Source organism: Perca flavescens, chromosome 3 (assembly GCF_004354835.1).
Source record: "Perca flavescens isolate YP-PL-M2 chromosome 3, PFLA_1.0, whole genome shotgun sequence".
Lineage (NCBI taxonomy): Eukaryota > Metazoa > Chordata > Actinopteri > Perciformes > Percidae > Perca > Perca flavescens.
The window spans coordinates 1,575,715-1,595,755 of record NC_041333.1 but is presented as its reverse complement, the minus strand read 5'-3'; the positions used below and the strand labels follow the sequence as shown (position 1 = coordinate 1,595,755).

The window sequence follows — 20,041 nt, the reverse complement described above, 5'->3', positions numbered from 1 at the left end:
CATGAAGGAAGACAGGCCTCCGGAGAAATGCCACTTGTATAGGGCAAATGAAATTGATTGCTGTTGAGCTCCCATGTGCACGACTCTACAGCTGTTATGGATTTTTGCGTTTCTTTTTATTAGAAATCAATCAGCTAATTGAGAGAGAATAGTTGAAAGTGATGGCACTAAAGCTGAAGGCTATTATTGCAATGTGGCTGGGCTAAATTGCATTTGAATCAAGCTGCACAATGAACCCAAATGGAAATGAATTTAGGTGTCCAAGGGGCTGTAAATGAAATATCTGGCCGACTGAACAGTGTGAAACTCTCGTAACTCTATTCCATCTTACCGTGGACGGTGAGCGTGGCCGATGCCTCCGCCTTGCCCACCATGTTCTCTACCACGCAGGTGTAGGAGCCTACATCAGCCGAGGTCAGACGACGGATCTTCAGGGTGTGGTCCTCACGAATCTCATATCTGGATTAAAACAAGTATCCATGTATCAAATGTTCATCATGTACACATAAGCTTTATATCCACAGAGACTCAATGCAACGTGCGTCAGGTGGCGACTAGGGCTGTCCTCGACTAAAGAAATTCTTAGTCCACTAACACTTATAGGATTTTGTCGACTAATCGATTAGTTGATTTAACTGACAGAGCTGTGCGCTTTGAGAGGTGGTTAAGACTAGAAAAGCACAATATAAATGTAGTTAATTAACCATCTGTAAAACTGAGTTTCTCCACAATTAATCCTGCAAAAGCACCACTTTAAATCTTGTGTTTACCATAAATGTGCTCAGACGTTTCCTGAAATAAATAATTAAGCATGAATGACATGAATGACTAATCGACTAAAGAAATCTTAGTCGACTAAGACCAAAACGACCGATTAGTCGACTAATCGACTAAGAGGGGGCAGCCCTAGTGGCGACACAGGAAAAATCGAGCGGTGGATCAAACAAAGAGAGGGAAATGGTGCGGAAGAAAGGTACTGTGTGATGAAAGGGGACCAGTTGATGAGTCATACCTTCCTTTGGGCAGGTCACCATCGTCTTTCCTCCAGCGCACGGTGGGAACTGGGTCCCCACGGGCCTCACACCTGAACTCTACACTTTGGTCCACTAACACCACTTGGCTACCTGGGCGACGCACAAAGCTGGGACGCTCTGCACAGATGAAAACACACACACGTTTAAGTCAGAGCACAGAACGATAGTACTGGAATAATGTGTCCATTAAGTGAAAGTCATTACATCTGTTGCTTTGATTCCCTCAATTAATCTTGGTTTTTTTCTTTATAGTGAGACTTTAGAGCTAAGTTTGAAATTAGATGGAAAATGAAATAAAACCCAGTGGAAAAAGCCATTCAGAAGTTTAAGTTTTAGGTCCTGGAATGGAAATGATGAAATAATGTGAAATAATCTAATTTCGTTTTCATACAGAGACACGAAATAACAAGGTAATAGCCAATTCATGGTTAACAACAAAGGTTAAATAAGGCAAAAATACAGTCTAGACTATATGGAGTAGACAGCGCACATAAGTCAAACAAAACAAACATTAAGGACAGGAAAAAGTTACTACTTTGTGGTACATGTATATGGTTTTAATTACACCTGACTAGACTAAATTCATTGAAGACAGGACTCTGAACAAGACCTGACACAGAAAGCCTAACCTCTTGTGTCATCTTGTTAACTCCATCACCCTCAAGTCTGGCTCTGACTCTCTGGTCATCAAATCAAACACTACAGGCTCACCACAGCACTTCCTATGTTTAGATTTTATATTCTCTAGATGTTTCCTGATGCTCCCTGAACACTTTCCAGACTTGGTCCCAAAAACTAGGCAGGGTGGTTTATGATTAACCAGAGTTTCTGGGTTACGATACCCACTCATATGGACAAACACCAAAGCTACGACCTAGCTCGTTGTTGTTCCTTCTGACAGATTACTGTATAGGAGGTCACTGAGGAAAAGGAGGTGAAGGAAGTAAAAAAAGCTAGTGATAAAATATCTGGACGTGCTCTCTGCTTGGGACACCAGAGAGTATTGGGGTCAGAGGTCTCTCATGATGAAATAGGGTGCAGCTGCTGGTCACAGGGGAGAAGCTGCCTGGGCCAGGGTGGGATTCATAGTTAAGTGTGAGATTGGATATCCTCTCACACACTATCTGATAAAGGTCAGTGACACCATTTAGTTCCCTGGGAGATAGACAATCATAGCTTAACATCTGGATTCGGTTTCTCACTGCAGACAAACAGAAAATGTGTGTGTGTGTGTTTGAGGGTTGGATGTGCACGGGGAGTAAAGTAGACAACAGATTTAAATACTATAAAAGAGAGACAAAGATTTATTACCAAGCACTGTAAGTTCAGCTATTTCACTTTCACGTTCTCCGACCATGTTTGTGCCGACGCACACGTACTTCCCAGCATCGCTCTTCCGGGCATTTGTGATCATCAGCTTCCCCCCGCGTATCTGAGGGAATAGAAGAGGAGGTAAGAGGAAAAAAAGCAATATTAGAGTCTGAAAGACACTTGGGGTCTGTGGCTGACAGAGAAAACAGAAAACAGCATGGCTCAAAGATTACAAAACATTTCCTGATTGCATTAAAGAATGCCTGTGAGCACTTACTTACCCAAAGGCCATTACAACACGATAATGCAATGTACTCACAAACACATAATGGCTTGGTGCTAAAGAGAATTTTTTCTATTGGGTTTTTGCTCTGAACTTACAGAGCCAGAGACAAACTGAACTACTCTATCTCTAGGCTTGTTTTGCTGTTTCCTACTCAGCTTCCACTTGAAGTCTAAATCACTATCCGTCGGTCTGAACCTCCTCAGGGTAAGCTGAGCCAAAGAACACTTTCCTAATCCAACACAGCCGCAGGTCCCCGAGGGAACACATGAGGCACTGCAGGACTGCGAGCACTTTTTCCAGTCGCCTCAAAGAGCTTCAGGACAGTTTTGTCTATTATTGTGGGGAATGTTTTAAAGAATAGGTTTCTTGGATTTTTTTCTCTGTGTGCGCGTGCAAATGCAAGTGAACATACATACAAGCACACACACCCAGCAGTGAATGTGTGTTTGTCCAGGTGAATGTCATGTCTGTTATTTCCCAGGGCTTTGATTACAGGCCAGAGGAGATGCTTTGTTCTCAGGCAGTCAGAAAGTTAGCCCCGGCCCCAGCACAGGCCCCTGCGCCCTTCTCTCAGCTCACAACCATGGCAGTCAGCGCAGAGACAGACAATAGCATGGTGCACCAATGATCTCTTTGCCTTGACGGAGGCTTAAGGTTTTAAATGCACACATCAGCTTGCAAGACCAGGACCACCACCTGCAAGCATGTAATCGATAGCCTCATTAGAGTACCACTGACAGAGAGCTTGACACACAATATTGCAAATGCGTGACTGCCATGTTAAACTCAAGCCCTCCTACATGTGTGTTCACTTGCGAGCTATGATCCGTCTCAGTAAGTCTACGTCACTGTACTCTGTAGTCAAGTTTTCATCACTTGCACATGACGAACAAACAAAAAAACGGTGTGTTTATGGATTTTAGTTTTTATAATGTACAGTCGTAATGGTAAGTCTTATTCTTGAAGGACAACTTTGCAACCGCACACATTCTTCTGGTTCTGAGGGATTCCTCAGTCCTTTACCCCTGTTTAATATTCATGGTAAAGCAGGAGGGCAAAGGAACTTGAAGAGGCTGTGGAAGGCTGGCTTATTTAGGGCACCCCGTGGTGCTGGAGGGGTTTGAAGTATCATTATGTTACTGTTTGTTTGAGGAAAGGCTTACCAGTTAAAACACTGTGACACTCACAAAGGCCCAAGGTCAGGGCAGACCACAGAGCAGAGAAAGAGGGGGGTGTACTGTTGGGTCCACAGGGCATTGACATGAGGATCCACTTAAGGCCCCATCCACTCTATCCATATTCGTACCTCTGTGTGTCTGTGGCAGTTTCCCATTCTCCACAGGCATATTTGGAGTGCCAGAGCAGCAGGGACTCTGAGAGCAAGTAAATGAATGCAGCAGCGGTGCTCTTTTTCTCTGCATGCATATCCTCTCCACACAACACAGCGATGCACACAGGCTGCTGAAAGCCCCAACAATCTGACCATTATCCTGCATTACAGGGAGATGGCTCTATCCTGTTGCCTTTTGTCTCATGTCATTTGGCAATGCTGATAATGGGGGGGAGAGCCTCTATTCAGCATGCATTCTGTTGGTATTCACACAGCCGTTCATTTTCCAGGCTGATAATTAGCCACAACTATTGCACAAAAGGAGGAGGACAATGTGCTGCATTCGGGCCGTTTATGATGTAGCCAACTAACTCTTTCTCTCAGCAAACAATGGTCTAGTCTTAAATACTGGCATTTTTCCCATTTCTGTTTATTTATCCTTTACTCATTGTTGGTGAAAGACCTGTTTGACAAATGTGGCCTGCTGCTGGTGGTGGCACAGCAGCATTACAGGGTAATAGCCCTACCTCACTCTTTATGGCTCAGTGGGAAACTTTTCACAACCGCCCCACATGAAGTCATGAATATATGCAAGACGGCACACAGCCTTTCATTGGGGTTTACACACACAGCTGACTAAAATAGATAAAAAAAACAGAAGGGTTGCTTCTGCTTGTCTGCCTCTCTCTGAAGTTTGTTCCCTCTTTATGCTGCAGCCACCAAAGCCAAGCCGACCCATCCCAGTAAAGTGCAGTACAGAGAGAAAATGGTTTGGGACCTCGCTCTGATCACCAGTGATCACCAAGGAGACTGCACGTTCCAGCATGTTGCATGGTGGGAGGAATGAACTGAACCAAACACAACAATGCAGGCTGGATGAGAGGAGGGGGCTTTGAAGAGCTCAGCTGTTCATCACATTATAAAGATTCCAGCCTCTGCTCCCTTCTCTAAAGTCCTATATTCACTCGTATCAAATTAACAATTCCATAAACAAACTATGGACCACGCCCCATGATTGTCCCATTTCTAATACAACTTAATCTGTTAACATGGGTGTCCACAGGCGACCGTGCAGACTCCCATCGGTCAGCACAGTTGATTACACATACTTAGATAGTCATACGTGATGTCTAGCGCTACTTTCAAAGTGGTCATTTGGGAACACTCACTCTGTGAGGTTTTGTGCTTGACAGGAAGTTTACAGTGAGCAACACCAGCTGGTCCACACAGCTCTGATAAATCTACCAGACCCTGTTTTTAGTTCCACAGAAGGGCCAACACTGCTGCCGGCTACAAGGACACATCTCTGAGTCATTTAGCCTGTTACAGCAGCAGTGTTCACAACATTTACTCCAAAGAGTTCACCCATTCAGCACAAAATCACATATACAGGGGCTAGGATGGAAGTTACTACAGAAATGATTTATAAACAACAAAAGTGTGTGTGTGTGTGTGTGTGTGTGTGTGTGTGTGTGTGTGTGTGTGTGTGTGTGTGTGTGTGTGTGTGTTGTGGGTTGAGTTGAACCTGGGCTGCTTTGTCCTCAAAGTACCTCTCTCACTCTACAGTTAACTGCATTAGGTAGTTTGCCGTTAGGTGATGAACAAAACTGAAAAGTCAAATAATATTTTATTTCAAATAGATCAACATTGTCTTGAATGTAAGTTTATGTTGCATTCTGCCTAAGATACCATCTATAGTGCAACAGTGGGCACAAATAGGTAGCAAGGTGTGAATACAGTAAACACATAATAAATGCATGATCCAAACAGTAAATCCAAAGGCCACAAGGCCACAGATATGAGGCGTAGAGGTTTCGTGCTTATCAGTAACTGACTTGACTCAGGAACAGATATAATTTGATTCACTTTAAACTAGATCATGCGCTTGTTTCTTTCAATTATGGTGCTCAGCGGACAGACACGGACTCCAAATCTTCTGCCTGTGCAGCTTGGAAAATAACAGAGCCGAAGAATACTCACTGTTTAGGAGTTAGAATTGCGATCAGGTCTCAATGCACGCAACCTCAACTGGCCCTCACTGTTTCAACAGTGTTCAGTCATGTACAGTCCTCCGTTTAAGGCAGACAACAGCGATAAATCACTGTTTCAACTTGCTGAGTGATGAAAATGTATTGAGTGTCCATGGCTGTACTGTGAAGTTAGCCATCGTCAGCATTTGAAGGCCAAACTATTTGACTGCTCAATAACTGCAAAATGTCTAGCCAAAAACCTTAAATCAAGTCAGATTGTGAAAATGGGATCCAGACCCACAGCTAACTACTTCCTCATTACTACCTGTGTTACAGTGCTGAGTCACAGCCTTTACTATACTTCCTTAAAGCACACATCCAATCTAAAAAGTCTCTTCCTGCTCAAGGGAAACAACTATGGGCACAAAGTTGTGTTTGGTTGAGGCAGTTTGAGCTAGGATAATTCAAGACCTTTGGTAAGCAAGAATGAAGAACTGATTGATTGGTTGTAAATCAAATGTAAAGAGTTGTTTGGATTCTGCAGGCGCTGCTGCTGCTGAGTACAACTTTCTGCTCTTTGATTCCGGTCAGCTCATTTCTCCCTCCTGATCCACGCTTCTCCGAGCTGATTTCATCAGCAGGCCATCCCGAATCAATGCACTGCTGCTGACTGAGGGAGCAAGACTGATTCTATCTACCTCAGTCATTAAATGTTGTATCCACCAAAATGTGCTGCTTTGGGTTGGGTAATTGCTATATGGGAATAATGAGGCAAACAAATCAATCTTTCAACAAACACTGAAGTGGTGGTAAAGACGTGACCTGCATCACTGGGTTGTTCTATCTCATACATTCAAACACATCATCTTTATACACAAAGCAGTCTTCAGGCATCAATAGATTAGCCTACGTGTCAGCAATAACAATGTTTAAGGTACTTAGTCTTACAGTGATTCTCTCATCTCGGTCGTCAATGTTTATTCCATCTTTTTTCCACGATATGGTGGGTTCAGGATGTCCGCGTGGAGGTTGACACTCCAGGACCGCCGGCTCTCCTGCTGCCACGATCACATCCGCAGGGTTTTGTCTGAAGTCATCACGAAGAACTGAGAGAAAACAGAAAGAAGAGGAAAAGAAATAATTACCACAATGTCAATATATCCTGCGTTGGGAAAAACACAGCAAACTAACAGTTAAAGAAGAAGATGGTTTAAAAAAGCATATCACTTTAAGCTGTTGCTACATTTATAAAGCCAAAGGCAGCTAGTAAAACAGCAGCCAAGCTGTTTTGAGACACATAATTAGTTCCGCAAAGATAACTAAATGTAAGGTACACATATCGATTTACTGCACCATGAAACCAGCAACAATCCCACCAAATGTATTCATATAAATAGATATAAAAATTACTAAATAAAAAAAGGTATGTATAGTATAGGCTACTGTATGTACTAGGCGTATAGAGTTGCTATTTGATTTCCAGCTTTCTCCCATGATAACCTTACTGACAATAAGCTTTACAACAGCAATGATGAATACATATTTGTGCCTATCAACATCTCTAAAAGCAACGACCTTCGTCTTTGTTGACCGAACCACACAGACTTTCATACAATCACGCACACACACACACACACAAACACACACACACACACACACAGCAGTATACAATGATGATCACCTCTCAATCATCGCTTCTTCATCACTCCCTGACAGTCCATATTTACATCCCTGCGGCCATACACCCGTGTTATATTCACATAGATGAAAATCTACATTAGATCCAATCCACCATTGCTGCATTGCTAAGGACTTTGGTAGAATATGATTCTTATTTGCATTGATTTTCCCTGGTAGATGTGCTGTAAAAAAGATGACACTGCCATGATATTCATTATTCGACATAAGAGATCCACAGCTTCCTAGATCTAATTTGTTGGTACAAATTCGATACTGAATAGATGTAGTTCAAGAGATGAACTGAGCAATTCTGATTAACATTTGGGGCTGAATGCAAAATGACAAAACTTGCCTCATCTAAAATCATTAGTCTTTGCCTGCCCACCTTAGCAGAATATCACATCAGCATTATTACTAACTGGTATTTGCAACAAAGCAGATCAATGCAAATCAATTTTCTGAGGGGCAGAGGAACAACATATCTCTGGAGTATGTATCTCCAGCATTAAAGATAAACTGGAGGTTTATTGAGAGGGGAGAAAGTAATGAAAAAGCCACCAGCTCCCTTCTGCAGACCATGTGCCAGTAATCATTTTCCCAGCTTTACTGCACATACATATAAAAACATATCTATAGTGCTTGTAAATTTCAAGCTGAAATTCAGGCCACACACAAAGTACGCAGGTTGGCGCAGTGAGTGCATTGTTATCCCTTTGTATGTATGGAAAAGTAATGTGAATGCATGCTTGTGTCTGTGTTTTGGGGATAAAACTGAGCTTTTTCCGCCTATTGCTCTAAAGGCACCTCGGTCACAGGTCAAAGTCAGACTCACCCCAGGACCCCTCACCTACTGACAGCCAACAAATTCTTGTCTAAACCCTTTAAGCACTTAATTGGACATTGCCGAGCCCAGATACTGCTCTCTGCTTCTTGTAACGTGTAGTGGGAATCCAATTTAACAGTAGGAACCTGCTTTTGGAGTAGGATGGGTGGTAATAGCTTCCACAGTCCATTGCTGCAACATCACACCTGCACCTCCCTACGTACAGCTGTCACATTACCTAGCCTCAATTAGCCTCTTTAGCATAGGAACAATATTTATCAGAAACAATGCAAAAGGATTCCTCAGACATTGTGTAACTTATACGCTGCTGTCGCCTATGAGTAGGAGGCGTTCATCTACAGATACATGCAGTGTGCTGTACACAGATGAATAACAAATGTGTGTGACACCCTAGATTTTCCACACTCAATCTGATCCAACTTAAACTCAGCAGTGCAGCTGCATGGCGAGTGAGCCCATTTGGTACGGTTAAAAGCAGATACAGTCATCCAAGAATGCAAATGTAAACACTAAACATCCGATCCATTACAACACCGGCTCCATCTGAAGAAACACTGTCTCTATTTGTATCAGCAAAGTTAACCTGTTCTAAGAGTGTTAGTGTACAAGTCGGCACTTGAGTGTCAAAAACTGAATATGCTGCAGTCAGCTTTGGCCCATATAATACTTATAAGTGCCAATTTTTAAATGTTCAAACATCTCTCTTTCCTGTTGATCAAAAGTATGTACACTTAAGGAATAAGGAAAAGTAAAGAGCATATGAGAGAATTTGTGTTTTTCTTGCACGGCTAATGCAGAGCTCGTAATAAACGCTTGGTTGAGTAAGTTCAGTAACTTTAACCTTGACATTAAGTGCACATGGCCTCCTCTCAGTGGGTCTCTACCTCCCCTGCTGGTCTTACTGGAACTCCTTCAGCTAACATGCATATGCATCTGTCCCTCTGGATAATAAAAAGGGATGTGCGGCGAGGATAAGAGGAAAAAAGAATGCATGCTGTATCGACTAGTTGGAGGCCCAAGGGATAGCTGGCACCATCCAGTGTTTACACCAACAGCGCAGTGACCTCCAGCCCTCCTCAACAGCACTAGCTCCATCACCTCGCTGCCCTCTCTCCTCCTCCAAACCAACACCTCTTTGTTATAAACACAGCTGAGTGCAGCGCAGCAGACAACCCCGAACATCTGCGTAGAGGAAAACAAAATCCTCTGGGATGGAGGCAGAATGAGCAGGAGGGAGACGGAGGCAGCTAGACAGTCTGTCAGAGAGACAGACAAACACAGATCTGGATGGGGTACAAAGCCCCAACTCTTCTGCCAGAAGCCCTGTCAGATCCGGAGCAGTGGTGGAATCGGTTGCCTCTGGCCCCCCTGGTCTAAATAAGGCATCCAGCGTCCCTCCTTCCTGTATAAATACTGCATAAGGCCCAGCTCGCCTGCCTCCCTAGCTGTTCCTGTTCTAGGACCCAGAATTGGGTGAAAAAATGGGATAAAGAGTCTCTCACGCTGTGTGCTGTCCTGAAAGTGTGTGTGTGGTGTGGTCTGAGTCTGTGTTTGGGATAATGAGCCTACTCTACCATTCTGTCTCTCTAGTGAGCCTGCAGCTGTCCCCTAGCAGATAATATTTCCTGCGCTATTAACAGGGAGGCCCGACTCAATGTGTGTGCGAGTGTGTTTGTGTGTGCACAGAGAGATTTTCAGTTTGTGGCTTAATGTGTGGAAATGGGCCAGCGTCACAGGTCCCAGCATGAAGACGCCTCTTTGTCCGTCCTGGATTTGCTCAAATATGCTGATGATGGGATGAAACAGGGAGTGAATATCCGGACCTGGACAGATAGCAATATGCTTTGTCAAGGTAAAGGGATCTGTTGTGCATTGCATTTCCTCTTTTCCATAGGCCAAAAACAAAACACATCCTATCTCATCTGGCTTACATGCCTCGCTGCAAGAGAGCTCAGCTGACTGTGTATCAAGCAACCATATCTATCAACGCAGAGGCTTAGTTTGCAAACATGGCAAACATCTATAGGGCCCTGCCAAGTCCAGTCTAACCACATTCTACTGTACTGTATGATAAATCGCTCACAGGTCCACAGTAGCAAACTGGAGCTGTGCTGAGGCTAACCCAATTAGCTGCCATCATTTCTTACATCCAAACCTTCCCTTAAAGGTCTGCTGAGATGGCTGCTCTCAGCTCTGAAAGCTCCCAGGTCCATCACCCCCACAAACTATCCTCTGTCCACCCACACACTCACACATAGGCACGCACACACATGCACTCTTTCCCCCAGGAAATTGAAAACAGATGTTTAAATGTCAAATTAAAATGAGATTCCCCGTGCTGCCCCTCCAACATTAATGAAAATGAAGACTTAATGCCACACACAAGTCTGGTGGGTGGATCAGATGAGCTTTGTTCTAAGGAAATTAAACCAAGTACAACAAGCTTTCCTGCAAATCTTTGGAAGGATACAAAAACAAACCCACCAGGGAATTAAAGATTTATCAGAAGGCACCCCGAGTCAATCCTGCACAGCATGGGTCTCGCCTTTGGCTTGCATCTTTCCTTGAAACAGAATGGACATGGCTAGCCCTAAGGGAAGCAGAATCAATGATAACAGCAGGGACAATGAACTAAAGAGTGGAAAAAAAGAGAAGAAGCTAAGGAAAAGAAGGACTCTGCTACATATAATGAAATATAATCCATATCTTTCCCCTGTCTCTCTTCCTCTTTCTTCTGGACTGATCAGATTTGCTTCACAAACTGCCACAATGTTAGGCTATCAGGAGTCAAACATGATTTGATATTACCTGAGGACATACGGTAGGGACAAATGGACAGTACAACAAACACTGAGAAAATATCAAATGGCTAAGCAGCCCCAGATGTTCATGGTTATATGTGACTGCCCCAGCTGCAGTAGAATTGCTCTTTCTCTCCCATTCATTTACTGCCAAGGCCTCTCTGTGATGCAGTAAGGAGACAAGTCAACATCTGAATAACAGCAAAATAAAAAAGACCATATAAGAAAAGGGCTTGGATGTTCCAATGCTATTTATTTCACACGTAAAGAACACTGTCACATTTTCACGGTAGCTGCAGCCTATTAAAAATCTACCCCATTCTGGCCAAACGACAAATGTATCTGTATTAAAATAGGGCTTACATCGGCTGAGCTCCCCTAAAGTGCATTTCTACTGTACAACATAATTCCTCTGCCCCTTCATGAGTGTTGTTTATGTCATAAGCAAAAATCAGACTTTTTCACAGTGCAGCTAAACCCTTCCATATTGATGCTCCTCACCTTGCCTCCAGCTCTGTCCTGTGGGACTAATACCTTTCATTCTCTTCCTCCATGTAACTCCCACTTTGTGTCTAAATTCCCTCTCAGCATTTGACCCCCTTATCTTACCTCTCTGTCAGTTCACACACACTGAGCAGCTTACATCAAAGGCAGGCTCATAGCGATGGTGCGTTAACCCATGCCACTCTAATGCAAAGGCTGCTGCAGGTGGATAATTTGCCAGCGGCATGCGTACAGTGTGTGTTTGTGTGTGTGTTTGTGTGTTTCCTCAGCATAAATCTGGAGTTTTGCTGGTGGGTGTGAAGACATAGCAGGACTCCTACTGTACTCTGGAGAACCACTGCCTCCCTTCTCTCCCTCCTCCTCCTCATTCCCTTGTCTCCCCCCGACCCCACCGCCAGGAAGATGAGATTGGACACGGCAGACTCCCCTCTCTTTCTCAATCTGGCTTTAGTTCCTCAGCTTTGAGCTCATGCCCTCTTGTGCACCCTGCAGACACTCGATCCTGCAGCATAATACTGTCTGGGATAGATGATTATAGATAAACTTCTCAGCTATGTACACATACACAAAGATAAAACTGACACGAAGGGAAGCTGTAAATAATAGTGGACATCACAATGCAACCCGGTCTTTATACACTCTTCAATCCTACAAGTTTTGTTCTTTTAGAATTTAATTGATAGATTTCACATTTATATCCAAATGCCATATTGATAAATCACGGAGAAAACAATACCTCTCTAGACAACCGTGACATTCAATATGAGGTCACATCTGCAGAGTCACATTGGCTAAAAAAGCTTGACAGTCTAAATGCCTAGTCGACCACAACACACCTTGTGCACACCCGTAAATATGTCAACAAGAGCAGATAGACTATTACCCAACTGGCCTTTAGGGTTTGCACCTGCACACCGCGGATGCCATGAGGTCATCCTCCACATTCAGATGTGATGTCACTAAACAGTAACAGGATTCCATCATTACCTCTTATAAACATTCAGAGCCTGAACAATAAACTACAGGAGTCCATAAGTAAAAAAAAAGACAAAAACAGACATAGATGCGCCTGTCAACATGTTCTCTCAACTTGTCTTACTTGCTGTGGTATAAAAAAATGGACCACATCTCAAACGTTGCAGATCAGCTGAGACTGTGACACTGTGATGTAAACCACGCCATGTAGGGATATGAATCAGGCTGGCCCGGGTGGTGTGTGGATTTAAGCATGGTTAAGGGGTGGGTGGGGGGTAAAGACATTCACACTTTGCTGTGCCAAGTGATTACAGTCTATACCTGGCACCAAGGGCAGATGGCTTTGCGGATCTTTCAGTGGCACAGTAGAGGGCGTATCTGCACTCGCTGTGGCCCAGTGAGGCTGCAGAAAGCCAAGTGCAGAGGGTTCAATGTCAGCGCTTCATCATCTACATTACACACGCTTCAACACACACACATAGACCTCATGCGCATAAGTATCCAACAGCAATTATGTCTCTACATAAAGAAACACAAGCATGTGCACACACACAGGCGCACACACACACACACCACATAAAGGAAGCCTTGCCCCACAGCCGCACAGACAGAGAGGCCATTGAGTGCCTGTGTTTGTTTAAATGGTCATAAGTCTTCTCGTCAAGCTTGGAGAGAGAGATGGCGTTTGGCGGACTTGGAGAAAGGCACAGAGGGCAGCAGGGAGGCAGCTTTATGTGAGTGACTGAGTGAGTGACTTGGCACCTCATAGTTCAATAAACAGTGCCTGTGTGATTGGAGTGCTGGGTGAGCAGGAGTTAAACTAAAATAAAGAGTGTAGCGAGTGCTGGGACAGCACAGGCAGGAATGTCGGAGAAAAGAAACAGCTTGAGAACAACTCTCTCTCTCTCCGACAAAAAATGTTTTAAAAAGGAAAAAAAAAAAAAATCCTATAAAATCCTGATAAGAGCACCAGCCACCACAATGCAAAGATTGTAATAAACATCTGTATGGGATTATCACATTTAAATGTAATGATTGAAAAACAAAAACAAACCATCCGTGGATTTGTCAGCTTTTGACAGATCAGGCCCTACGCTCTGTGTGCATATGAAAGTGATTTCTACTCTGATTGTGAAGCAGTGTGTGTTACCTGGTGTGGAAACACAGCATCAGGTTTCGTGGTTACAAAATGCACTCAAGACATGTATAGTTTTCTCATTAGGGGTTGGCCAAGCTAAATCAAATATTCCGTCTACACAGCATAGAGCTGATGGTGGACATCAGCTAGTGGAAGACATTCTGTTTCCATTCAGTTTCACAACGCAGTAAAATAATACTGAGGGAGATAAAGGTAGAAGAAGCAGGTAAATCAACATTTTTTACTAGTGGAGAATTGTTTTCATTTGCAGGACCCTGGCAACAAAAGATGATTTAGGGATAGAAACATTGCAGCAGTCAACATTGCACTGCCAATACTTATGATGTGTCTTCATTTAGCAAGCCAGGTTGGACTTTACTATTAGGAACAAATATGCGAGCTGTATGAGTAAAGCCTGTCTTCTATATTGTTAGTCTTTTCTATAGATGGAGCTCCACAGCCTACTCCCTGAAGACAAGGAGCATTAGAGAACCCCATCTCTCACCACTCACTGTACTGTCTCGAGCCTGAAGCTCTTTGCATAGAGATACAAAAGAGCAGATGTAACACTATATTACACACACGTATACCTGTACAGTATGCTTTCTCTCATTCTCTGCCTCTATCGCCCTCTCACACACAGCACAGGCCGAGGCAATGGGGCTCTGTTCGTAGCCCATATCAGCCCTCTGTGAAGCTAGTTCAGAAAGAATCTTCACATTCTAAGCAACATTCTTCATTTATGGAAAATTCAAAAGCCATCAAGCTCATCAAGCTCATTAAACCATTCTAACTCTATGATCAGTTAGTTAGTTTTTTCCTAATAAGTGTATCTCTTTAAGGACCTTGCTGTAAACATTTCCATTGGAACTACTTTCTACTCAAGTAATAGTTCCAGTGAAAACTACTGACAGTGTGTTCTGTGGATTATCCAGAGTAATGGGGACATTGATTCTGGAAAGAGATGATGCGGTTACATTTTTAAAATGTTAATGCTGTGAGCACAATGAACACAATTCACTTCCTTTGTTTTGGGGCACAAATTTCAGAGGTGGATATCTTAAAACCTGGCAATAAAACCACCTAGTTACATGGCCAGACTACTTGAGTTAGTTGAAAAAAATGTGTTGTTTTTTGTAAACTCTTTCCTCTTTCTTTGCCTTTACGTTTCACTCTTTTCTCCCTGCTGTTCTCCCTTCTGTGTCTGTGCTCAGATTTACTAGACTGTGCTAGTCTGTCTGAGTCTTCACAGTGTAATAGGATTTTACTATTTGAATGTATGCACATTGTACATTTGTTACCATAGAATGTTCATTACAGTAAATCCCTTTACTGATAGAAAAGCAGGCGTAAACACACCAAGAGCAGTGGAATATCTTTATCCACTTGTGCCTTAATCCTGCTACATGTTTCACACAGCTCAGTTCACATTGTGTCAGTTATGTTTGCTGACAATATCTCACTGTGAGCTGCCCTCCCGTCTGTGTGGCCCCACCAGCTAACCCTCTCCCAGCATCTGCAAAGATGAGGGCCTTATTAAAACAATCTTACCAATTAACATTCCAGGCCCCTGGAGTCCCAGCAGTCCTCCCCATGGACCTCCTCCAGATATGACCCCTCCTCAGCTCTACAATGACAAAGAAGCTGTGTAGGACTCGGAACAGCCACGGGACCCTTGAATATAACTGGACTAAGAGGGGGATGTGAGGCAACTTGTTTTTCTTCCTGAGGAACCAAAACCTGTTACATGTGTGCTTGTTTGTGTGTTCATCTGTGCAGTGTGTGTGTGTGTGTGTGTGTGTGTGTGTGTGTGTGTGTGTGTGTGTGTGTGTGTGTGTGTGTGTGGGGAGAGGAAAAAAGAATAAGGGATAGAGAGGATTGATACATGAACGGATAAATGAGTTACCACTGGTCAGGGCAGCACGGTCATCACAAACGCTCCTAATCTGATGGGACAGGCAGTGATATGGGCTCATTTGCACAGGGTGGAAAGCTCACGATCCCAGGCAGGAAGGAGAACTGTAAGAGGAGCTTGTCAGCTAGCTAACTCACACCATCAGAGAAATTACATCCATAAACACAGCATGCTTTCCCGCAGAGTGCCTTTTGACCCCCATCCGAGCGTTTTAGAACATCTGCTGCAGATCTTTTCACTTCTCTATTAGACTATTAGATCTCACGGCCAGATTACAGGACGCTCCCCAGCCTCTCGCTCATCTTCCCATAACAAAGCTATATTATCGACAAACAGCGGAGACTGATACAGTGTTATTCTATACTGGTGCTGTACAAACAGGACCAGGGCAGGGGGGGACGATATCATGGTGTGGAGCTAGAGATGAGACCTTTTACAATGACTGCGCGTCTGGCTTCGCTTCATGTCAGACATAATGGAAATCACAAACATTATACAGCTCCTGCTTGCCTCAACTCAGCTGGACCTTCCAGTGGTTAACGTACAACAGCTTCCACTGCTACAGCACAGTATAGCAGAGTCTAGTATGTTTGTGTGATCACCCATGTCCAGGCAGGTGTGTTTGCTTGTGTTTTAGGTCCTTTTACTGACTATACTGTGAGTCTGTTTGGGCTACACCTTATTAATGCATGCTTAATGAGATCCAGTGGACATGCGGTGCGCGGATGTTCTCTCCGTAACATATGTCAAACAAAGTAATTCAAAGCAGAAAAGTTAGAAGCATCACTTTCATCTTAAGTTGGAGTAATGGAAACCATAGCCTTATACACTTAGTTTCCATTGAAAGTCTAATTTGATAGCTGTTTAGGAAACAGTGAAAAAGTGAGCGATTGTTGTGCAGAACAGTGCGCCTTGGTCGGAACCATAAACTAGGATTACATCAGCGGCTGTTGCGGAGATGACTGTGGAAGAGTAATATGATAGCGGCTGTGTGGAGGGGAAACAGGCAGGCACAGAGGAAACTGGGGAAGGAAAAAGCACAAGGGGATCCAATGTAATGTTACAGCAGATCCCTCAGCCTTTCGTCATGGCCACTTTCATTTCCACCATGCTGATCCCTCCCCAATCACTTTACCAGGCACAGGGGAGACAGGGAGAGGTGGAAGAAAGGAGGAAGATGGACGAAAAGAGGAAAAGGTTGGAGAGGTTAAGTAATGTGTGGAGGTGGGTGGGGGGTCCTCCCAGAAATATAGGGCACAGGAATGTTAAAGAGGGTGAGACAAAGCAAATAAGGGTACTGGGGTCCAAACATGTGCTGCTGCAGCAGCTCCAGAGGGGCACATCTTTCTCTGATCAGTTGCTGTCCACATTTCAATGGCTTCCACATGGACCCTAAACCCTCCCAGATGCACCCTGAGAAGATGAAACGATGTCCATATCCCTATCTAAGAGGGGATCTGTTACAGTGGGAAGAGATACCGATAGGAACGGAGCGAGGGGAATGCTGTCAGAGATAGTGTGCCAGAAAGAAATAGAGAGCTGAAATTTCATCTTCAGCACTTGCCCACCACGTGAGTGTGTACACCTACATTGCCAAACACTTTGGAGCTATAGCTTTTCACTACATTTGTCAAGTTGTCCAACACGCAATATCAAGCATGGCTGATGCCAAGGAGAAAGTTTTGTTGGTGTGCCAGAAATGACCCTGATCCCTGTGAAATTGACACTGTGTACGGTTTCAAGACTGATGTTAAGCCCTGGATTTTCCATCTTTACATTTATATTAGATGAGGCACAGACAAAAGAAATGTCCCTTCGTAGTTTTTTTTCTCCTTTGTTTTATGGTATACTTTGCTACTGTTAACATGGCTGAAACATCCCGGTGAGCTGATTTATGACATCTCTCCCCGGGGAACACAGCCAAGCCCAGCAGCGGGGGGAATTTACAGTAAGGCTACTGCACCAACTCTACTCAGAGAGGACTCTAAAATCTCTGCTAGATTTATAGAAGTGGGAGAGAAAGCTTTTCCTCCTCTGAGGTACTGCTTTCCTCTAGCGTAGACTCCGCGAGTTCTAGTTTGGCAGCCTGAGACTAGCCTGACAAATGGACAGGAGCGTCAAGGTGAATACTGTCGAAACATATTTTGTGTATTGATTATGGTTTCTTAACTCTATTTCTGCGTCAGCGTTGACATGGCCTGTCCATTCAAATTCCATCCTCTCTATCGTTTTATCATTGGCAATGCTTTATGTTTTTCAATCCAATTCTCAAGTCAAGACATTTCTGTCTGATGAAAAACAACGTGAAAAATCACATATGTTGAAATCATTTTTACTTTAGTAATGTAATGTTATGCTGTCTGTATAATGTAAAACAGCATAGGATGCTAAGAGAAGACAGACAACTGCTGGCTTTACTGGGTGACATTAAGAGAGAATATTAAATACTGGTCTCATATCTTTTCAATCCCATCCCTGGCTGGCTCTCTCTGTAATAATGTAGGTGATGGATCTGCAAAACATCGACATCTGAAAAAATGAATACGTGAAAACCTAATCACATTGAAGAAGCTTCCTCTGGCAGTTAATTCTCTTGGGAAGAAGACACGCCAAGGATGGTATGAAACCTATCAAATGTACGATATAATGAACTTATTAAAGATCAGCCATTGGCATGTTTCAATTTTCTTTTAATAAGGGCAACTTATCCTCCTGGTTCTACTTTCTATTTTATTTTCTCCTTTTCATTTCTCTGTTGCCCAGTCCGTTGTGGCTGTAAGTAGGAATGCTATTTTTATTCTGACAAAAGGGTAGTTGTTTGAGTTTTTCTGCCAAACAGGGATGGAGGGAGGCTTGTGAGCTCTGGACTGCTGTAGCGCCGACTTGGGTGTACTGCACAAATCAGACTATGAAAGAGGTGAGACAAGGTAAAAAAAAGGACAGTTTGAATCTCGTCAGTCTGGATTATTTCCGAGAAAATAAACATTTAATTAGAATTGAAATATAAGATAATGAGAGCGTCACAATGACGACACACATAGTGCCATACACACCTTGGCTGCTGAATACTTGGCTGAGATAGCAGTGTGTGTTAGCCTCCAGGTTCCACACGCAGGTTTGAGGGAGTGACGGGTTCAGTGTGTGTTTGAGGTCAGTGGCCGAGTGTACACACACACAGCAGTGTGTTAAGAGCGGCCGGGTTGTGTGGTCAGTGGTACATCTGATTAGCACCTGCTGACCCAACCGGTTCTCCGCACTCATGGAGCAGCAGAGCAGGGGCGTATAACAAGCAAGCGTGAAGGCAAACATGAAACACTCTTCTGTGCCAGCACACAAACTGTCCCCTGGCAGACAGAGTGTGAGATCAACAAGCATGGGAAAGAAGCAGCAACAAACCACCTCTCCCCCCTTTGTATCTCCTCAATAAATTGAACAACAGCACAGAGAGGTCAGGACTCGGCGAACAGATAAACTCTCCCTCTGTACTTCCCAGCTTTCCTGAGATAAGACATGCCTAACGTGCCTCACACGGGGAGACAATTCACCACAACATGCTGCCACCGCCTCTACTCTGAGCAAATCATCAAATAAACCCATGTTTAGTTTCTGCTAGGCTCAAATATGCCAACAAAGCCACGGTAAGAGTGCGTGCAGCTAAAAAGCGACACTGTGTTCAACAAAGGGGAAAAAACAAACCAGGGAGAGGATGTGATGGGGCTTGTTGCCCTCTGGAGCGGCAGATGAGGGTGTTCAGTTTGTTGTGGGGAAGAGCAAAGTAAAACAGAGCAGTTCACGTCATGCGGGTGAGACCTGCCTGGGAGCACAGGCCATATGGGTGACATCAATAAAATCTTCCTCTCCCCTAATTCAATTGAGGGACAGTGGTATATTCAGCAGAGTTGTAAGGGACTGGACATATCCCACCATGCATGCAATAGGTATGCTGTCCATTCAGAGTCTAATGCAGGGATCAGACATTGGGCATGTTGGTCTGACACATTGACCATCTCAAAAGGTTTGATCCTGCAATAACACAGACATAGCCAATAGCCAGACACTCGACTCAGGCTATTAAAGGTTTCATTCCACCTGAATTGCACGTTTTTGGAATGTGGGATGAAAGTGGCACACTCGGGTTACATTATGTTGACCCCCCCCCAGTCCACATGCCTTCTATTGTCCCCACCATGTTGTCTATCTCTGGGAGAGATAACATCTCAGCAAGCCCAATCTGTAGAGCTCCGTGGCTTTCT

General features: G+C 43.9%; 1 protein-coding gene across 4 annotated transcripts in view; it reads right to left on the bottom strand.

Annotated features, from left to right (window-relative positions):
* Positions 1 to 20,041, bottom strand: part of robo1 (roundabout, axon guidance receptor, homolog 1 (Drosophila)) — a 294,093-nt gene that overhangs the window by 43,927 nt on the left and 230,125 nt on the right. For all 4 annotated transcript variants that reach the window (XM_028573117.1, XM_028573116.1, XM_028573119.1 and 1 more), the window contains 4 exons: positions 6,880 to 7,037; positions 2,346 to 2,466; positions 1,013 to 1,151; positions 332 to 459 (listed from right to left, as the gene is read on the bottom strand). In XM_028573117.1, the coding sequence (XP_028428918.1) occupies positions 332 to 459; positions 1,013 to 1,151; positions 2,346 to 2,466; positions 6,880 to 7,037 (546 nt within the window). The remainder of the gene's footprint in view (positions 1 to 331; positions 460 to 1,012; positions 1,152 to 2,345; positions 2,467 to 6,879; positions 7,038 to 20,041) is intronic.